This window comes from Balearica regulorum, chromosome 16 (assembly GCF_011004875.1).
Source record: "Balearica regulorum gibbericeps isolate bBalReg1 chromosome 16, bBalReg1.pri, whole genome shotgun sequence".
Classification (NCBI taxonomy): Eukaryota; Metazoa; Chordata; class Aves; order Gruiformes; family Gruidae; genus Balearica; species Balearica regulorum.
This window is the reverse complement of record NC_046199.1, coordinates 16,706,889-16,727,886: the sequence shown is the minus strand read 5'-3', so window position 1 is coordinate 16,727,886 and position 20,998 is coordinate 16,706,889. Positions and strand designations below refer to the sequence as shown.

General features: G+C 41.5%; 2 protein-coding genes across 10 annotated transcripts in view; one reads left to right on the top strand and one right to left on the bottom strand.

The window, feature by feature from the left end:
• The window catches only part of PTPN1 (protein tyrosine phosphatase non-receptor type 1), a 46,190-nt gene extending 38,106 nt beyond the window's left edge, over window positions 1–8,084 (top strand). For all 3 annotated transcript variants that reach the window (XM_075768458.1, XM_075768460.1, XM_075768459.1), the window contains 4 exons: window positions 107–316; window positions 1,057–1,218; window positions 1,882–2,117; window positions 4,547–8,084. In XM_075768458.1, coding sequence (XP_075624573.1) covers window positions 107–316; window positions 1,057–1,218; window positions 1,882–2,117; window positions 4,547–4,754 — 816 coding nt within the window. In that variant the 3' untranslated portion in view covers window positions 4,755–8,084. The remainder of the gene's footprint in view (window positions 1–106; window positions 317–1,056; window positions 1,219–1,881; window positions 2,118–4,546) is intronic.
• Window positions 8,085–9,424: 1,340 nt separating this feature from the next.
• The window catches only part of RIPOR3 (RIPOR family member 3), a 53,797-nt gene continuing 42,223 nt past the window's right edge, over window positions 9,425–20,998 (bottom strand). For all 7 annotated transcript variants that reach the window (XM_075768877.1, XM_075768876.1, XM_075768882.1 and 4 more), the window contains 11 exons: window positions 20,363–20,492; window positions 18,826–19,410; window positions 17,535–17,674; window positions 16,869–17,001; window positions 16,003–16,111; window positions 14,642–14,803; window positions 14,309–14,467; window positions 13,000–13,202; window positions 12,660–12,743; window positions 11,623–11,713; window positions 9,425–10,488 (listed from right to left, as the gene is read on the bottom strand). In XM_075768877.1, the coding sequence (XP_075624992.1) occupies window positions 10,388–10,488; window positions 11,623–11,713; window positions 12,660–12,743; window positions 13,000–13,202; window positions 14,309–14,467; window positions 14,642–14,803; window positions 16,003–16,111; window positions 16,869–17,001; window positions 17,535–17,674; window positions 18,826–19,410; window positions 20,363–20,492 (1,897 nt within the window). In that variant the 3' untranslated portion in view covers window positions 9,425–10,387. The remainder of the gene's footprint in view (window positions 10,489–11,622; window positions 11,714–12,659; window positions 12,744–12,999; window positions 13,203–14,308; window positions 14,468–14,641; window positions 14,804–16,002; window positions 16,112–16,868; window positions 17,002–17,534; window positions 17,675–18,825; window positions 19,411–20,362; window positions 20,493–20,998) is intronic.

The following is a 20,998-nucleotide window of genomic DNA, read 5'->3' as shown; positions in this document are numbered from 1 at the left end:
AAGGAATTATATTTGCTGATTAGAACACTGTTGTAGGCTACCGTGCTTTGAATACTTCTGACTGGCATACCCAAGCTAAAGGACTTCCTAAATACTGTTTTTACAGACCCAGGAAACTAGAGAAATTCTGCACTTTCATTATACTACATGGCCCGACTTTGGTGTCCCGGAGTCACCTGCTTCATTCCTCAATTTCCTGTTCAAAGTGAGAGAGTCTGGCTCGCTCAACCCTGAGCACGGACCCGTTGTGGTGCACTGCAGCGCAGGAATCGGGAGATCAGGAACTTTTTGTTTGGTTGATACATGTCTTCTGCTGGTAAGAACTACTTATTCCAGATGAAATGCTATTTCTGGGGAGTTATTTTGAGAAGTGGTTTGTTGTAGGCTTGTAAAGAGCTGTGGTATGTTCTGTGAAGTATCGTTGCAGGCTATTTCCCATTACCTTACTCATATTCTGCCTTGGAATACACTCGCAAACCAGATCTCATTCATAACTGGCCATTGTGAGTCTGGGGAAGAAAAGTCTGTAGTTTTTAGAGTGATTTGCAAAGACAGGCTTTGCCATCATGGTTAAGAAAAACCACTAAATGTCTGCTAGGTGATAGTGTGAACTGTCCTGAAACAATGCAAAATAAATTTAATGTTGTTTCCTTTTACAGATTCAACTTCGCCTATAGGCAGGGGGAAATTGTCTTGACTTTAGGATAAAACTGGAGTTCCCCTTGGCTTTATTATGTCACTGTGTGAGAGCAACTAATACACAGAAGTCAGGCCTAGGTTAAAAAGTCCTTAAATGTCCTCCCCTGCCCCCAAGTATGTTTTCAAAGCAAGAAAGAGAAAAAAGGGAAAAACATACAACATGTTGCAGGTCCAGGTGTCTTCCCCTCTCTGTCTTTTCCAACTTTTTAGAGACACAATAAATAGCTGCTGATACCAGTTTTGTATTAGTTTATTAATTCTGTAATATGGAGGGTAGCCTGAAGGCTGTACTACAGAGTGAGTCATTGTAATGAATCTCATCAGAGCATAAAGCATGTTTCAATTTTTTTTCTTCAGATGGACAAACGGAAAGATCCTTCCTCTGTGGACGTTAAGCAAGTTCTCCTCGAAATGAGGAAGTACAGAATGGGACTTATACAGACAGCAGATCAGCTCCGTTTCTCCTACTTAGCTGTTATTGAAGGGGCAAAATTCATTATGGGAGATGCTTCAGTGCAAGTGAGTATCACTGACTGCACAGCCTGATATAGTGTGCTGCAACTCCGCTTTAACTGTAGCAAATGAGAGGGGTGAACAGAATAGAAATAAACTTTAAATTTCTTGCTTGCTTTGGCTTCAATAAACTTTTATATTATGGGGTTCTTAAATACAGTGCTTTATGATCTGTCACTACCTAAAGCATTGTATTTAAGAACCTTAAAAAGAGTACCTGTGCTATAGCAGGTGGCCTTGTGCACTTTTCAGCCCTGTAATTTGGGTACAGACTGGCTGCATCAGCCTTGTCTTTCATTTCCAATAATAAAAATTTTCTAACATGACAGAAGTTTAAGTATTATGATTAAATCCTGTAAGTTTGTTTTATAGTAAGCAGAAATCTAGCAACACAGATTCTATTTTGTGTTACTTAAATTTTCCAGAAGTAGATTAAAATTTCCCCCATTTATAGCGGATGTCTTCTGTGTACTGGATGTAGCTTAGGTTTGGAGTTCTTGTGTGTCTCTTTTTTTCTTTTTCTTTTTTCCTTTTTTTTTTAATGCAAATGAACAGCCACTTTAAGAATAAATAAAAAGTATAAAGACCCTGCCACGCTAAAGTTAAAAGTTATAGCAGCTTACGTAAAAGAAATAGAGAAAAGCTTAATTGGACTTTTCCTTCCTGAAGGAACAGTGGAAAGAGCTCTCCAATGAGGACCTGGACCCTCCACCTGAACATACCCCACCACCTCCCAGACCACCAAAGCGAACCTCGGAAATGCACAATGGAAGGATGCACGAACACACGGAATTCTTTCCTAAACATCAAGTAGTAGAGGAAGAGGTGAGATGTTCAGTCAGCACTGTGGAAGAGATGGTTCCAGATGGCAGAGCTCTTTCGTCTGTACCACTGATCACAGACAGGTAATTCTTTTAGTTTCCCACTTCTCACTGTCCCAGGAAGGCTGTCCAGCTGGCTTGCGACGTTGAGAGGTTGCAGGATGTTTGCTCATAAAGGGTATCTCATATAGAAGGGCCTGAACAGACCTTGATTGAGTTAGTTCCAACTCAAAATCTTCTCAGTAAGGGTCTTATGCTCATGTTCTTTTAACTTCATGCATAAGCTAGGGCCTCTTACAGGATCCTGCTAAGTAGAAGAAAAAGTGACAGCATAATGAGGTGGTTCAGTCTTGATTTACTTGCAGTATATGTTAAGTTACAGAGGAGCTCTTTCCCTACTTAGAGGCAGTAGTAGTCACATAGCTGAAAACTAGGCTGACTAGCTTTAGGCTCGCTTAGAAATGTGAAATGAATGGCAAGCAAAGCTTCTTTGGATGAAAGGAGTAGAGGGGGCTCGTGAACAGAGAACTTTCCTACCTGTCATTGTAACCTACACTGTGAGGACCACTAAGTGTGTGGGAGAAACACTGTGTTCAGGAGTGTGGAGCAGCAAGCCCTGGTTCCTGCTGCATCACCGCTAGATGTCAGTCCTGGTTCATCGGGGGCTGGGTGAAATCCACCTGCCTCGGTCTTGCTGGAATCCTGCATATGAACTAGTTTTATTCACAGCAACCAAACACCACACAGAACAAAAAAAAAATCAAAATGAAAAAATAAAAATACCCCCCCCTACACCCACCAGAGATAATCAAGGGAAAGTTTAATGTTCCCCCACTAGATCGTCTCCTAACAAGACATCTTCAGCTTCCCGTAGGAACACTGGAATAAAATACCAAGGTTTAATATTGTCCACACAACTCGAGACTTCAACAGATGCAGCTGGCAGGCTTGATATATTTTGTTGAACCATTGGGGGAGCATGTGACTCCGGCAACTGGAGATTAGTGAGGTGTATTTCCAATAGTCTTCAGAATAAAGCTCCTCGAATTTCACATAGTAGAGAGGCTGAGACCATGAGCTGAACCTGCCGTCTCCCTCTGAACTCTGCTGGGGGCAAGGAGATAAAACGGAAGCGCTTCCCTGCTCAACGTGAAACAATGTTTTGATCAGGACTTTTCTTAATTAATCAGGGGAGATTCTGGAAGTGAAATACTCAAATTCCAACATCTTTACTAAAACGAAAAGAAATCTTGGAAATAGGAATGGACACAAATGGAGGCTTAGCTACCAAAGGAGGAAGTGTTGCAATGGTAGCACCTCCCTCTTTCTTCCCTCAGTGACAATATAGTTCTGTTAACAGAGTATTTGCCTGGGATACAAGATGCCCGTTAATGCTTTCCACACCTAATGAAGTGTGTGGATTTAAAGCTGATGTCTTGTGTCTTCTCATTAGATATACAAATCTGAATTTCTCAGGTAATACATGATTTCCTGGAAATGCTTTGTGCAGTTTAGTGTAAAGGAACATAAAACATACTCAGCTGTAAAGAGCTCAGAGGCTCAATTAATTTCTTTAATTAAGGGAAACGTGCTAGGTAGGAGGGGGAAGAAAGAGAGCAGAGGAGCAGTCTGACGTGAAGAGATGTAGGACAGTGTGAGGCTGGAGGAGCCGGATGGGTGGGAAATAGACCTTGCGCTGGCAGAGGTGAGGGAAGAAGAAGCAGAAGTCTTAACCACAGTTATTTTCCTGCCCAGATGTTCTAGTGTCCAGGATGGAAGATTCCCGAGTTCTTCTATACTTTTAACTGTCAGGAGATACCTAGGAAATCTCCCTGCTGGTTACCACCCTGCTGGCTCTCACAGCATGATGATGCTCTGCTTTCTAAATTCAGCTGGAAGTAGTTGTACAGTAGATGTAAAAGTTCCTGCTCAGTTAAGAAGCCTCTTTGGGTGTCAGTATAATGCCAACAGGACAGAGGTTTAGTATCTAGAAACAAAACCACATTTAGAGAGTGTTAAAGGTGAACAGATCTTCAGTTCCGTCACTAAAAGCTATCGCAATGCGTTTAGCTGCTTTTTCTAAGTTATGGCTGCACAAATGACCACACATCCATCGTTTTCTGACTTTTTGGGTGGGTGCTTGATTTTAGAACCATAATGTTCTCCTGACCTGGATGTAGACTTGATTTGTGCTGCAGGTAGCAGATTTGTGATAAGCAGTGGGAGTAGGTGGTGTTTAAAACTAAGTCAGCTTGTTCTTTAAAGTGCATGAAATAATCCCAAGCATGACTTTTGATGACAAGCACTGTTCTAAACCTGTAATTTAATAGCTAGAACTGTAATAATTAGTGATAGGCTTTGGTTCATCATCTGCTGCAGCTCCTGATAGCAAGAGATTTCCAGCTTTGTAATGTTCAGCGGATGAGGTCATGCTCTTGTAGAGTCTGCATGAGTCTTGTAGTCTCTCCTAAACAGAGAATCCAGTACTGAGTATTTATTTCTTTGTCCTTAAGCACTGGTCAAGACACTGAAATTCGGAGGAGAACTGTTGGTGAAAATCTGCATCTCTCGCCCCACAAAGAAGAGTCGATGAAGTCAGAAAATTCAGAAGAGGATGATGAGAACCTGATGACAACTTGGAAGCCATTTCTAGTGAATATATGCTTGTTCACTTTCCTCACAGCAGGAGCTTATCTCTGTTACAGGGTGTGGTTTCATTGACGGACATGCCAGCAAGACCGACCCTGCCGAAAACACCAATGATTTGATCGGTTTGTAATAAGCTTCTCTGAAAGAAAGCTGATCGAGGCATGTGAGCCTTGTCTCAGTGGAGGTAGATCTTAGCTTGAAAGGCCAGAACTTTGGTTAGGGCTTAAAGAATTGATGCACTAGGGTTTTATCTAGCCCTGTGGTCCCAAGAACAGAATATTCTAATCTCAGGGCCTTAAAATATTCAGGAGTAAGTAGAGAAAATGCCAAATAGTCTGTTATCCTTTTTTTTTTTCTTTTTTTTAAAACTAAATAATAGAATTACAACACATTGTTGTTTTTAGCCTTTTTTTAAAAAGCCAGTCTTTTTCTTTTGTGTTTCAGAAAAACTAGGCACAAGTGAAACTTGCTTGTACTCTCCAAGTGTTGTAACCAAATACATGACTTAGATTGATGAGTTCCCAAAACCAGAGAAGGAAACCCACATACCTGAAGAATGTAAACTTTTTGGAAGGGAGGGTGTTGGAGGAGGGGTGTTTGTGGTTGGTTTTTTGGTTTGTTTTTTTAACTTGCTTCATCATTAAAGACTGAGTTGTGGGCAGTGCCTGTGGTATTGATATATTTAATCTTGGCATCACTGTTCTTAAAGAGCTTACTGTTTTACATGGCTTATTGTTTTACATGTGTTTATAGAAACAGGCTTCTGCATTTGCTCAGGGTATCCCAACATGTCAAGATCTTTTTTTTTTTCCTTTTTTTTTTTTTTTTTTTTTTTAGTGTATCTCCTCATTGACTTTAGTTGCACTCTACTTGCACATATGCCTATTTACATTGCAGCATCCTTTGTAAAGCTGTGTTTGCTTTTATATTCTGGGTTAAGAGAGGTTATGGGGAGGGAGGGAAACAAGAAGGGAAATTCAACCAAAACATGCCCTCCAGCATTTTGCAGCTGTGCAGTTGGCATTCAGAAGGACCAGTTCTTAAAGCTCATCATTTGGAACGTAAAATGCAGTTTTGCTCTACATCTGCTCCATAAGGAATAGCGTGCTTCCTGCAAGGGCTGGAGAGTTAACGTACTCGAGGCACTGCAGGCAGTGAACAGGAAAGCATTTCAATAAATCCAGAGCAATTAATGCTGTGGCAGCTTCCTCAAGACATAAAAAGCTCAACAGAAGACATGTTGGTCTGTGAACAATCGGTTGGCTTATGGTGCAAGCGTTTGTGTATTCTGCTTTTTTTAAAGCAAAGATGTAAAATACTGGCTTTAGTTTGGGTTGAAAATATGCTCGCCTGTAGTTGTCAGACACAGCGGTGTGAGAGGGTGAGTTTGTGCTGCTGCAGGCGCTGGGTGATGACGGGGCTGTTGCTGTCCCGTGGTGGGGAGGGGGCTGCGCCTGCAGGGCCCTGCACCAGGACAATGCCAAGTGCTGGTAAATTAGGATTTGGGTGCATTGGTAGCACTGAGACTGGAAGTCAGCACTGTGCTAAGCATTCTTAGTCAATGATGTTCCTCTCGTTAGTACCAAATTATTGATAAACAACAATAGTGAAGATTTCTTTGCTCATGTCATGGGGCAGCGGACAGGAGTAAACTCAGTACTGGAAGCTGTAATGATTGAAATGAAACCATGATGGCTGATTTGCGACATTGTTACTGATCTGTTCTTTTTATTTTTAAAGGCTTTCTAGATTTATAGCACTTAACAACCATTCTCAGTACAGATACTGCTATGGAGTACTGTGTGTAACCCTCTCTCCACTCCATATTTATTTTTGCGAAGCTGTAGGTGTAGCTCTTTTCCTTCAGTGAGTAAGTTGGTGAACCAGGGTGGGGGATGTGTGGGGGGGTGGGAGTTGTTTCTGTTTTGTGTTTTGTTAAGCTTGCATCAAGGGCTTTTCAAAAGTACAATAATAAATCCTCAGGTAGTACTGGGAATCAATACTTTACCTGTGAGACTGTTGGTCAGACCAGTACTTGAAAGGAGGAATGTTGTAATCAGTCAATAGTTACTTATATTATTGGAAACGTGAAAAATGAGTATAGAAAAATGGTAATATATAATGGCTCGTGTATTTAAGATACAGTATGTGATTGCTTTGTCCCCACTCCTCTCCATCATCTGGTAGAATACTGTTCTATGGCAACACTTGCACCCCGTTTGTATGAAAATGCATGTAAAGTCTTCTAGTGTCCTGGTTAAATACCACGTGCTTGAAAGGTGAAAGAACTTCTATTCTGCTTACTGATGTGCCCAAGTTATATTTGCATGACGTGATCATTAAGTGGCTGTGGTTCAAAGGGTGTTGCTGAAAGTATCTTCCTTCAGCGATAGACCAATTTGGTGTTTATCAGATAACATGTACTCGCCTAATACTTGGCATGACTTCCTACTGAATTCTGCGTGCCTGGTGTAACCCGGTTGTTCAGCATGGTTCATTTCAGCTGAGTAAGTATAGTACAGACATTCCAGAATGTTTCATAAGCCGTATCCACACCTCGCCTCCCACCACTTCAGGCAAGCAACAGCTCACTGATTTCAGGGTATGACTTGCTGCACTAGAGGAGGGAGAGGAGAGCCTCCTCTGCCAGATCTCAGTAGCACGCTTTGATCCGCAGAAATACAGGCTCCTGAAGTGGTGGCCCACTTAAACGAACAACAAAAAAAAACCCCACCTCTCTACCATTCCCAAGAGAGAGTATTTTAAATTTTAGTCTTGGCAGGAATGTAAAGCATCCTTCCTTTGACTCCAGAATAGTTCCCTTGCAAATTATTCTAACGGAAAAAAGTTTCTGCAGACAACACAGCTTTGAACATCCCCCTTTCCGGCCTTGTATTTTGCCATTTCTTTCATCTGTTCTGAATCCAGAACTTCCACTGTCCTGCGATAGACACAAGCCCAGTGAGGTGTGCATAAGGCTTATAATAATGAACTGTAAACATTTTTGTTTTGATGTCTTGTATATGTATGTAGTAGTTTGGGTGTGTATATACAGTAGCATTTCAAAGTGGGTCTATTGGGTAACCTATTCTTGGAAAAATGGACAAATATCCATGTTAAACTTGTTAGAAAGTTAGTGAGCTGCTCTGCTATATGCCTTAAGCAAATATTTACTCATCAGGTCTTTCTTTTTTACAGATTCCCATAGAATAAACTTTTTTAAAAAAATAAAATAAAAAAAAAAGCTAAATGTTTTGGTATAATACATTTTCAGGTATCTTGTCTTTTGTGTAAGCCGCTGCAAAGACCTCACAGGTTATAGTAAAACTGTACAGTTTTTCAATTTCCCATACAAGTTTTCAGTTCTCATTTTAGTTGTAACAATAAAATTCTTTTTTTAAAGAACAGACATGAGCGTCTTACTGCTTCCTGTCTTCTCGGGGCTAGAGCCACTGGCTTCTGTTTGAATCAGTTGCACCTCTGAGCTAGCATGATGTTCGGTGGGGGTTTTGCAGAGGAAAGTGATTTAAATGTTACTGTAAGAGCTGTAGGTCAGAGCTCCAGTAAAAGAGAGTGAAATGAGTATCCCAGGTCTCTCCCTGACACATACATCTCCCTGCTCTAGTCTTTCACTTCAAGCAGTTAAATTTTAACTGTCTTGGCTTAGGAATCAGTGTAATATAAAAACTGTAGTAACTCTCATCAAGCACAAACGTGTTTTGTAGGGGTTCTAGTCGTGCCTTAACATGAAGTTTGGTGGGGATACAGTAGTGTCCCAGTTTGTTACAGCAGCTGCAGCCATCAAGTTTCCATGTCCTTTGGATTAAAGTATTTACCTTTTGTTTATATTTTTAAGGAAAACTACAAATGGAAGAGAGGGGCTTGAAATGAGAAGTCTCAGTAGCTCTACTAAGTGATGGATAAGGTGTCAGGGCTGCCCCTCTGACAGGTCACCAGCTCTTCCCTTCCACTTCCTGGAGAAGAGGAGGCTGAAGGGAGACCTTATCACTCTCTACAAATACCTCAAAGAAGGTTGTAGCAAGGTGGGTGTTGGTCTCTTCTCCCAAGTAACTAGCGAAAGGACAAGATGAAATGGGTGTATGTGTGGGGGGGTGTGTGTGTCTACCCTCGCAATGGGGAGGTTTAGAGTAGATACTAGGAAAAAATTTCTTCACCAGAAGAGTGGTCAGGCTTTGGAACAGGCTTCCCAGAGAGGTGGTGGCATCACCGTCCCTGGAGGTGTTCAAAAGATGCGTGGATGTGGCACTTTGGGACATGGTTTAGTAGACAGGGTGGTGTTGGGTTGATGGTTGGACTTGATGATCTTAGAGGTCTTTTCCAGCCTTAAGATTCTATGATTCCAGAGAGGGGCCTGGAGAAGCAGAGAACTTCAAGTAGAACATCTCTCCCCTGTTGTAAATAACCCCTAAGTTAAGAGCAGAATTACAGCACAGAAAAGCAGCCATTACATTTCACTTTTTGCTCTGGGACAGCATGACTCAAGCACCACAGAGCCCATCAGTGAAGGCTTCCATGGCACCTTTTCAAACAAGATACCAGCTGCACCTCACTGAGCCTGTTTTAGCAGTTCACACCTGAACGTTTCACAGATGGCCGAGAGAAGGGACATGATAGATGGCCTGTCAGGTTAGACATGGGTCAATTTAAGGTATGTGATTGCCTTTGGGGCATTACTGCCTTATCCCTGTCCACAATGCTACAGGCACAGCAGGAAGAAGCACTTCCAGGAACTTGTCCAAAATGTTTTATTAGAATTTTAGAAAACAATATGAAATCTAACAAATAAATACAGAATAGAAAAGTTATATATATATTAAAAAAAATATACATACAAACCAAACCCTTTCAAGTATTTTACCTAAGCCAGGCTTCTCTTTATGGCTGCCCTCCAAAGAGTTGAATAAGTGTTGAGTAAGGAGCCTGACCCTGGGTGTATGATTATGAGAAGTCTTGAGCTATGATTAAATGAATAAATTTAAAATAAAAAAAAACACAAAACACCTCATACAGAGCTATCCATATGTCAGTCAGACCTGCACATGGCAAATACAATATATACCTTCCTGTTGTGAACTGCTATACATGATACATGAGGATATACACTCAGTATATATTCTTGTCAGTCCTTGCTCAAACCTGTCCTAAGTTGCACTAATTATGAAGAAATTGGCTTCTGAAGTAATGAGCTTTCCTTCTGCAACTAAATTGTACAAGAAAAGGAAACCACCAGGCAATGCTGCTAGATTTCTAATGTGTATGGCAGTTGATGTAAATGATCTGTTGTCTGCTAGTTTCTAGATAGTGACTACTTCTCTCCTCTTTGAGAAGTGCCAAATTAATAAAATATGGGAAAATAGATCATAGCTGACTTACAGTTCGAGCAGGGGCAGAGAGTTCCACAGACATGGGGATTTCAACTCCAGTGACAACCTGGGTCCATACTCTGAGATCCCGGTTCTTAGTCATCCAGCACTTCATTGTGTGCTGAGAGACAGCGAGAAAAGGTAGTGCAGTCTACTTAGCGCAGATTGCAAACTCTGCCCCTTTGGAAATAAACCTGTACTCTGTCAGTCTGCAGCATGTATAGAGCAGAGCAAACCAGACACAGAAACAACAAACCAAAATCCTCAGGTACCCCTATGTGGCTGTGAGGACAATAGGATTCAGCTCTTCACACTCCACTACTAAAACACTGTGATTTCAATTTCAGCCTCTTGTTGTACAGTTTCTCTTAATTCACAGCAAATACTGTCCATTTTCTCAAAGGCTTGCCGTCCCTTTTCACCTACAGAGAAAGAGAAAATACATCCTGTGCTGAGGAAGAGACAGCAGTTAGACACTACCCTGAGAAAAGTGCTACTCTAGAAATACTTCTGTTGGCACCTTGTTCAGAACTAACCAGAACTCCCAGCAGTGACAAACACAGCTCTAAGGGAATAGTGTTCCAAAAATCTGCCAGAAACCACCACGCAAAATCAGGCCTCATGTAAACGTTTCCACATGAGTAACAATTTGGAACATCACAGTTGGAAAAACTTGTTTTGTAATACATGTGACTCTGAGTGTTTTGGTGAAGCAAAACTGGAGCTCCCTGGGACTGAGCATGACTCAGAGTGCTTTAGGCAGAACAGAAAAGGGAAATTGCCATCTCCTAGAGGAGGTGGACATCCTCACTATAGCCATGCATGGAAGGTGTTTGGCCTTGGCAATTCTCCTGTGCCCTCGGCAGAAGTACAAATACCTACTCAATAGCAAATTGGGAACACTGGCGTTTCATTAGCAGCTTAAATCCACTGCAGATCATCTGAATTCAGGGGAGGTGACAGGTAATGAACCAGCATCAACCCATTTTGTTTTCACTCTTTACCCCTCCAGTATTCAGAGTGGAACCATTTGAAGAATGGGAACGTCAAAATCAGAAGTAACTAGTCAGTTTGTAGGTAGCTATAAGAGATTAGTGGGTCGGAGGAGTCTGTTGTTGTTCTGATCTAAAAGAGATCTCTCAATCAGCTCAGCTAATCTCAGAGCTAGAAGAGGCTTTATTGTGACCTGGCTGGTTCAAATGTCCTTTTTACAAAATCTAGGAGGAGAAAGTTGCTGATGCCAGCACTACTATGAAGAAGTACTCCAGCAGCACTGTCAGCACTTTCAGTACTTATCTGCCACCTTTTGAAAAAGTTTAATGGTTCTTAAAGCACTTTATCCTACAAAAATCTCCTTGGCCTGGTTCTACAAGCTTTAATGGGAGCCTTTGGTTATATGTGGTACAAAGTTTATCTTAGTGGTATGAAATAGCTGTTCATGAATCATTTCCATTGTCGTAGATGCATTCAGGCTGAACCTCAGGCCTGTTCCGTTTCTGCACCATTTCACATTAAAATACAGATTCTGAAAAAGTAAAGTTGTATGAAAGACTTACCAAAGGATAGCGTTGTTTCCCTGGCTGCATTCCTAACTTCCTCTGTTTCAGACTGGCACAGGTGGGCAACCTGCTCGATACTCTCCACACCCTGTTTGAGAAAAGAAAAATTCACAACAGTAGCTTTTCAGCACACATTTTGATGAACATTTTTGCAAGGTAGACACATACATACTAACTCCCATCTCCCATCTCTTCTTGCATCTGAATTCTACTGTGACCTTTCTTTTCTCCCCCGACATACAGCTTGCAGTTATTTTTTCTAAGCATGATCTCACCTCTGCTACTTTTTCTCCTGTTTTAGGGCATGGAGAAGTATAAAAGTTCAAGGGTACAATTCACTGCTGCGGTACCACTAAATTAGCATAAACAATCAGGACCTTCACTGAAAGAGTTAATGCAGGTTGTGCAAGTTGCTTTGCAAATTTAACTTGGAGAATAAAGCTCTGGTTTGTCAGGCCTATCTTGTGACTGCATGTTTGTAGAAACTGTACTCACAATAATGCCTTGTGCAAACTAACCTATTACAGACTTGTGGCTTTTGGAAAGCTTTAAATCTGTTTGGACTGTTTCTTATAACAGCCATGCAAGTATAACTTTTCTTTTCTGGCTATAATCAGCTATTGTTAAACACAGGTGAACTGATTTAACTTTAAATTTCTGTAGTCAAAGCTAACTCCATATATAGCTGACTGGTTTTTTTCTCATTTTTCTACATGCTAGATGTCCCTGGTCAGACAGTATCTGTTGTCCTCCACCACTCACAATACTGTAGAAGTTAAAACCATCCTTTCTGCGCTTGCACTGGACCTGTCAGATCAAATTGAGACACTCCAAGATGCCTGCAGCTCCCTCTGCCTGCTGCATTTGGAATAATAGCATTAGTAGTTTGAACTTTGGCAGCCAAAGAATTCATTAATTCCAAATAGAAGGAAACTGAAAAAGTAACCCTACCAGCTTACAAAAACCAGCTCAATACACTTTTGCATCTAGCAATTTTGCTGGACGCGCGCAGCAGAAGAGCTGTAAATACTTACTCTGAGGTTTTTAAGGGCCAGACATGCAGCTTGCTGAAGTCTTGGATCACAGTCAGCCAAAACATCAGTGTAAAAAAAGAGAGCCTAAATGAAAAGAGAGAAGGAAAAAAAAGAAAGGCTTTGTAAATTTAAGCATAACCAAGCACTCAAATTCAGCGCTGGTTTACCTATCTGAAATTGAATAAAGAATATACACAAATCACTTGAGCACTGATGTAGATTAGGTTCTAGTTAACAGATGAATGAAGTGTGGAGAGGACCATAGTACTATTCTAGGATAAAATAAATTCATGTACTTCAGCATCTATTTAGAAAAGCTGGTAAGAACTGCAGTCTTCACCTTTTCCCTAAAGTTCTTGTTTGCTGCTGCACGGGAGAGGCAGGATGTGGCTGCTTTGCTGACGCGGTGGTTGTCGTCCAGCTGTAAAATCCCAAGTAGCCGTAAAGTCTGTGGTAGAGGTTGGAGTTTGTTCAATCGCTTTCCTTTCAATTTTTTAAGAGTCTTCAGCCGTCCAGGGCATTGTAGCTCCTCAATTAGCATCACTGCAAGCGAAAGGACTCAACTTCACTACCTGACAAATGCAGACATCATCAGGAGACCACCTCTCCTCCTCTCTAGTTCCATCTCTTTTAGCCGTGTGTCCTTATTCCCATGGCTAACAAGCATTCCACAGCCAAGCGTTGCAGGAAGCAAATCAGGACGACTGCCCCTTTGACCATCCTGTCTTCTTTCCCTATCATTGTTTCATTTCCTGCTATGCCAGGAATGTCTGGCAAACAGAGCAGAGATTATTATTTCACAATACTAGTTTACCGGTTGCAGTGAAGCCCTGTTCCTTTACGGACCAGTGCAAAAGAACTCCTGCACCTTTGGGCATTAAGACAATCAGAGTAGTCCTAAAATAAGGAAAACACGATCAAGCAATATACTTTTAAACCATTTCTGAAAGATCCTGCTGTACTGGTCAAAGAGAAAACCCTCTATATTAAAAAAAAATATAAATCAGGCACTGGATTGACAGTTTCAGTCTGAAGAATATTCCAGGTCTTTTTCACTGACTAGCAATGCACAAGTTCTTAGTGTCCCACCAGATGAGTCATCTGCATCAAAATAAGACTAAAGATGCAGCCAGTATGAGGACTATTTTTAAAATAATTCTTTGCTGATACAGACTAAGTTTTAAAGTACTTTCACATGTTGGAATAGGCTTCAGCGAGGCCCTGGCTACCTTGTGCTAGAAAACGTATGTCAGTAACCTCTGAAATGTTATTGCTATTAACTGTGATTACAGCTGCAACAGTCACACAAAGCTACAGACATTTACTCGGTCCTTGAGTCCGGCTGTAGATTGCTGCCAACTTTGTTCCTGCTTTAACTTCAGAGTATCACAGAACCCACTTTTGAGGGCACTTAAGATAAACCCATCCTTCACACTTCTGTCCTGTTTCTACCCAGTTAGATATGGGTAGATGCATGTCTGTTCTAATTAAAATTGTATGGTCATAAGGGGAATTAAACCAGCAACAAATTGGCAACACAATGGCTGGGCTGTTTTCTGCTCTGAAAGTATCTTGAGTAGTAACCTGGAGAGCACCAGCCAGCTGCTGGGCTTGTCAGGGCACGCGAAGGAGCTGAGCGCTGCCATTACCTTCCTTGGCAAGTTTTCCCAAGTGCTTCTCCAGGCTGGTAATGTGGTGTTTCTCCAGGTAGCTATAAAATTGGAATAAAGTAACCGATTCTGTTTGGAGGTACAGAGAAGGGAGCACCCCGTCACAGGTGATGATCTGCTCCAGCAACCTCTGCAATACTGAAAGTAACACAGAAAAGAACAAATCAGAAAATGAAAGGCTGGTTAGATGTAAGCTGCTTAAAACAAGAAAATATGAGGTTTTAGTTTATTTTTAAAATGCACAAGGACAATTTTTAGCCATGCAATAAAATGAAACCAGTGTGGCCTTGTGTTCAAAGAACAGACTGGTACCTGCTTCTAATTGACCGGGGTATTTTTCCTTCACTTTGAGCATCAACATGTATTTTAGTGCATGACGGAATCTTTCCATTGAAGCAAACAAGATGCTGCCAGGCTCTGCAAGATCACTCCAGATTTTCAGATAGTGCTTCTTCTTTTTAGTCTTCTGAATAACTGGAAAAAAAAAAATAAAAAAAAAATCACATTTTAGAAAGTTAGTGAGCTCTAGCAGATTTTGGATTTTTACATGAGAAATTAGGCACCAGATGGCACATCTACAGACGTGTCAGCATAACTTGTATTCACGTTATATAGATGGCTTTGTTCAAAGCAGGAGGTTTGCTGCCAGTATTTTAACATCTGCAGCCACTGATTTCACCAAGCCTGGGCTGAGCTCCTAAACTGTCATTATGAGACTGAATGAGATGCCTAGCTGATCTCCTGCCTCCCATTACTCGTGTCATCCCAGCACCTGAGTCAAGTTTCAGGAGAACTTTCTGTGAGTTTAATTGTTTCCATTTCCATCACCACGAGATGTGCATTGCCAAGCATTTTAGAGATCCTGTCTTACACATCTTCACAAGTGGAGACCTCAGAACCTCAATGCAGAGGCTGAGGCAGGCTTTCTTTCATCACAGACTTCAGAAGAGCACTTGAAGCAATACCCTGTGGTTTCTCGCTATCACTTAAACCCTGTCATTTCTCACTCTTACCTACAGAGGTGTTGAATTTGCCTTCTGCATTGAAGACTCCTACACTTCCCTCAGCATGTTGTGCCAAAGGCCCTTTGGAGCCTTGCTCTAGGGAACAGTTTATTCTCACATCCTTCAGGATAAAATCTGTCAGCAAATGCTTCCAACTAAAATTTGCATTCTTGCCACTATATTTACCAAGATGAGAACAACAGCCTTCAAAGTCTCCCATTGTACCTTTATCATTTTGTCAGTCAATGGAAGAATTTAGTGGAGAGAAGGCCTGAGATGGGAAAAATTGCACACCAAACTTTTCTTGCAAATGTATACAGAAGTTGGGCTGTTTGCTTACATATAGATAGCATAGATTTAAAAGAAGATTTTATTAAGGCAATTCTGCTGTTCATTGACTGCAAACTGCATCTATAACATCTCTAAGACATACCAGTTCAGCTACTATTTCTTTGAGCCAAACTTCTTCAAATCTTACCTTCCTTACAGGGGAAAAAAAACAACCAAACAAACGACGAGCCCCGGTTTTTAAGAATCTGGATAGAAGAGCTGATGTAATTATTGTGAATTTGTGAGGAATTTAGAATGAAACCCTGATGTGTCTGGGGAAGCTCAGAGTTACCTGTACCTCACATTTCTGGCACACCTCGGAATAACGCAGTTACTCACTTTCTTCAACAGACATATTCGAGACATCCCCCAGGACTCGCGTCTGCTCTGACACTTCTTCCAAAATGCTCTCCTGGACAACCTGGGCTACATTTGGTGACCTCAGTTTCTGAAATGCAACATGCTTATCTCAGTAGCTGAAACAAAGGCAGTATCAAGCTCAAGATGAATGTTTCTTAGAATCAAACTTTTAAAATCTGTGAGAAAACCCATGGGCTGCTCTCAAAAGGCCTCTTTCCCATCACAGCATGGACAGGTCACTTCTGAGTGCAAAGCTGCTCAGCAGAGCAGGATGAGTAAATCACATTACACTGGAACAGGCTGTCTGGCATTTGAAATGCTTCTCTGCCCCTGTCCATTGACAACGTGTAGCAGATCAATACTAATCGGTACACTGTCCTCTACTGCCCATCCTCATTAGGGGTGATACTTTGAGAATGATAGTATGCTTGAGCACTATAACCAAAATTGAGGAATGAGGTCTCAAGGGGAGATAAGAGTTCTTCCTTACCCTACACGCTAGCAGTTTCTCTCCAGTAGTAGCAGTTTTTCTTTCATTAAAAAAATTGATCACCTGTTAACAATACACAATTCAACCCAAATCTGTCCTACTGCATTAGCAGCCAGCTTTGGGCATGAAGGTATTACTTAGAGCTTTAGCAAAAACCAGAGGCTCAAAAAAAAGCAGCAGAGTTTTGTATGACATGTTCTGTGCCTACACATGTATGCACTGCATTTTTTTGGACTCAATTTCTATTTTGAGTCTTTCTGCTTTTATAAAAGAACCAACTACATACTCACTTTTGTCCGTAATCAGAATCAACACTTACAATCAGCGCCCTAGAAATCCACAGGCTACTCCTTACCTGTAGAAGACTTTTGCACAGCTTCAGATGAGTTATCAAAAGTGTGTCTAAGTTGCCATCACCAGTAGTTACGTCTCTTGTTTCTGTTCTGATGTCAAAGTTCAGGGACTGAAGCGTGTTGTCATTGTATGTGCTGTTGAGGTGAGGGAAAAGGGAGTCAAAACATTACCTCATCACCACGTGAATATAAAGATGTGCAGTCTCAGTAGCAGCCTTCAAGCGAGCTGCCAAAGTACAAACCAGGTGGCATTTAACAGATAATACCATTTTTTATTGCATTTAAAACACTTCTTAAAAACATGAGGACTTTACTTCTAAAACTCATTCCAGGAAAGTAATACCAGATCAGCTGATCCCACAAAATCCCATTTTGGAGAATCAACACTAGGAAAAGATGCTTCCAGACAACAGGAGTTGAGTTGCTGGTTCATTTGCAGCAGGTGAACTGCAAAAGCAGCATGTATTACTGACACATCCCTTGGTGTTCTCCCATTTCAATGATACTGGAAGTGTACTAAGTCTCCCAGAATCAGGGTCATAGCTCTGGAATGCAAGTTTCAGTGCTACACAACTTGCAAAAGTACAGTGTATTGGTAAGTGTTCCTGGGATCAGCCTCCCTTACCCCTTTTCCTTGTCCCCTAGAATGAAGTGCTGCAGATACTTACCTGATACTGGCTGTTCTTACACTTCCAAATAATGAAAGCTCATCAGCGCTACAGTCAGCGTTTAAAAAGTCAAAACTTTCCAATACTGTCTCCACCATTAAACTTTCCATTGATGAATGTTTGTGATGAAGTGTCTTTAGCTGTTGAAGGAATGGAAGGAAAAATACTGTTATTTGTAGTTATCAAGCCACTTTCCATGAGTGCTTTGCTGTTTTTAAAATCACTCTTAATAACAAATCAATTTGCTCTTCTGATTTAATTCTTACATCAGGAAAGTTTGCTCTTGGTACATTACTCTGATCCCCAAATCAGGTTGCTAATTAAATTAAAAATATGCTTCAATATTTTAATCTGTGTTCCTCTTTGGATTTCCATGCCTGTTAAGGTTGGTATGAGAGCTGATTTGCTCTGCATCTTCTGTCATTAGTGCAATTTTCACTTATTCCCTGTTTCAGATCTAGAAGTAGCAATCTTAGGGGTGTGCTGCATTCCAGCACAGTATCAAAGAACTTCGAGATCGATTGTGGACTTCATGAGGCCACTAACTTTCTCCCCGTTGGAAAGGCTGCTTTGAGAGCACTTGGTCTGTGGATTTTTAAATTTTTGTTTTGAAGAGGTTGCATTGGAATAGGAAGTCCGTGCAGTTTTGTTAACATCGTTTATTATTCCAGACTGTAGACGAAGTCTTACAGTATCTTATCTCCCAAGTCTGCACACTGGCCCCACGTACTATAACACTACCAAATCTGCACTATTACCCACTGCTTGCAGAAAGCTCTTCTCCAGGACCTTTCTTGTAAAGAAAGAAATGTTTTCAGCATCACGTGACCTGTCAGACAGACTGAACTGCCTGCAAAAGCTAAGTGATCCTGGAGAAACGTTGGGTTTGATTTACTGATGCAGTCATCTCAAGGTATACTAAATCTGAAAACCATCAAAAAAAATTAGGAGCAAACCAAAATGCAGAGGCTCTGACAGGCAGTTCAGATTCTGCTTAGCCCAGACTAGTTTCCACTTTGACTGCATGCCGTTTCTTAATTTCTTTTTGCAGATTACCAATCTGCACACAGCACTTGAAGGCTGTTGGAGAGAACGTAGTGCTGCTGTGTAGTTAGCGCTCAGGGCCCCCTTTTCTGAGAAGTGCCTGACCTCTGGTGGCCAAACTTACTTTGTGGGAACACGCCATCGATACATCATTAAGTCAAATCCACCACAAAGACATGGGACTTCTACAGTTTTAGGAGTAACAGTGGAAGCTGCACCATCTACCAAGAGTAAAACACTATCATACCTTTAATTTATCCCTCAGAGATGAAACCTGGTATTCCAATTTCTCCAGTTGCACTTGTCCCACATCATGTAATTTCAGCAAATTTAACACTTCTTGGAGAGTCTTATCAATTGACTTTGTATGTCCATCTAGTTTTAGGTCATTTGCAGTGTTCAAGCTTTTCTGGCTAATGTCTTCTTGCTCTGTCAGACGGCAATTTCTGGTCTGGTTGAAAGAATCTCTACCACCTTTGTGACGGTTCAGAAAACTAGATGGGTTATTTGGAAATCCATCCACACATGGAGTCTTCTTCAGGATATCTAGAGTCATGTGATTTGGAAGAGGATGCTGCTGCTCTTCTGCACAGGTCTCTTGAATAATCACCGATGGCAATGTCCTATGGTCTAGAGCTGGAGTTGTATTTCTGGATTCTGTCCCTTTCTGATCCTCAGAGCTGAACGAATCTGCCTCGCTTGCCTCTGCAGGATTGTGAGGCTTGGTCCTCCCGTGTACATCAAAATCACAGGCAGCCAAGTAGCTCAATATGCTGGGAGGCCGAGCTTCATCACTTACATCCCCTTGGTTCTGCCTTTGTTGCAAAACAGACTGCAGCAAACAGATTGATAAGTGAGCACATATGCAACTGAAAAGCATGAGATACTGCTTAAGATAGACAGACAACTATGGTTTCCTGTTCTTGGAAACATATGCACCACAGGGCTCTTCTGCACAAGGGAGCCAGGCCAGCACAAAGTGGACAAAAGAAACTACTGAAACAAAGTACTAAGAGCCTACTGGATGAACTACATGGAGCAGTAGTAACTGTGTTTTAGATCATTCAGATGAAAGTTAGTAAGACAGCTAAAAAATTGTTCATGGAAGAAGAACCTTGCCAAGCAACTCAGGACAGGATGTGAATGCAGTGGTTAGAGGAAATATTCATTTTTAAGAGTCCAATGTACCCTGTACAAATAATAAACCTTTCTGAAGAAGAGTGCATATTCTGCTGCTTTCGTGAGGCAACACTAAACCTGGTTTAGACTTGATGTTAGGGGAACATATATATGATGTTATCCGTATTTGAGATGTATGGCAGAATTAACAGGGTCATATAAAACAACCATTAAAAACCCACTTGAATGAATGAGAAGAGGACGGGGTTTTCTATTCCCCTGAGCTACACTTGGCCAAAAGTGTGGTTGAGGAAGAGAGAAGCTTGTCTCACATAGCACCTCTAAGGCACCATTCTGCTCCGCTGTTACTGAGACAGATTGGTTCCTGGTTTGATTCCGTATATATTAGAGCAGATGCCCACACCCCTACTATTCTGCCTGCCAAGAGGAATATTTGGCAGGTATTTTTTCTTTTACAAAAACTAAAATGGAGCTCAAAAGAATAGGGGTTAGAAGAAAAAAATATCGAAGCCCCAAAATAAGCTACAATGGCCTTGGAGTGCTACACTTTCACATTTCTGAGTGTGTTCTTCAATAGCCTACTCTAACCCCAAAATCAAGTCCTAGGTCTGTGCTTTGCATTTTGCTTTCCTAGGCATACTCACCAGGTAGTATTTCTCTCTGAAGCTGGGAGTGTTTGGTGGGGTCCAGTTGTATAACGAGCTCTTCCTGCTACCCACAGAAAATTTGGCAGTGGTTCCCGGTGACAAAAACAGGTTCTCTGTGTCAAAGGGGCTGCAGCAGAAGATGACAACACAAAGGCCTCAGTATCGGTAAGAGCAGAAAGCACAGAAATGTTTAGCAGCAGGAACAGCTGTAGGGATCTGAACTGTGACATTTAGTAAACATCACGGGGAATAAAAGCAAAGAGAGACTGCCTCTCCGACCAGTTATCTGTGATTGCACCAGCAGAGAAAGAGGTAGGTGAAAAGGTTGCATATTTTACACAGAATTCTCAACACCCTTTAGACCAAAACCTGTGCCAGAGTCTTTGGAAGAAGAGTCCAACAGGCCAGGAGTCTGAAGTGCTCCCCATCCCGCAGCGCCCTACATAGACACCCGTGCTGGCAAGCGCAGCACAAGCTGCTTGCTGAAGCCGCTGGACAGCTAGTGAGACACACACCGTACCAAGTAGGAAGGAAATACAACACATGATAAAGAAAAAAATGTCATTAGTTTCCCTCCTGCAGAGCACACACCACCTGGAAAAGCCACCAAAAAGCTTCATTATCCTTCAAAAA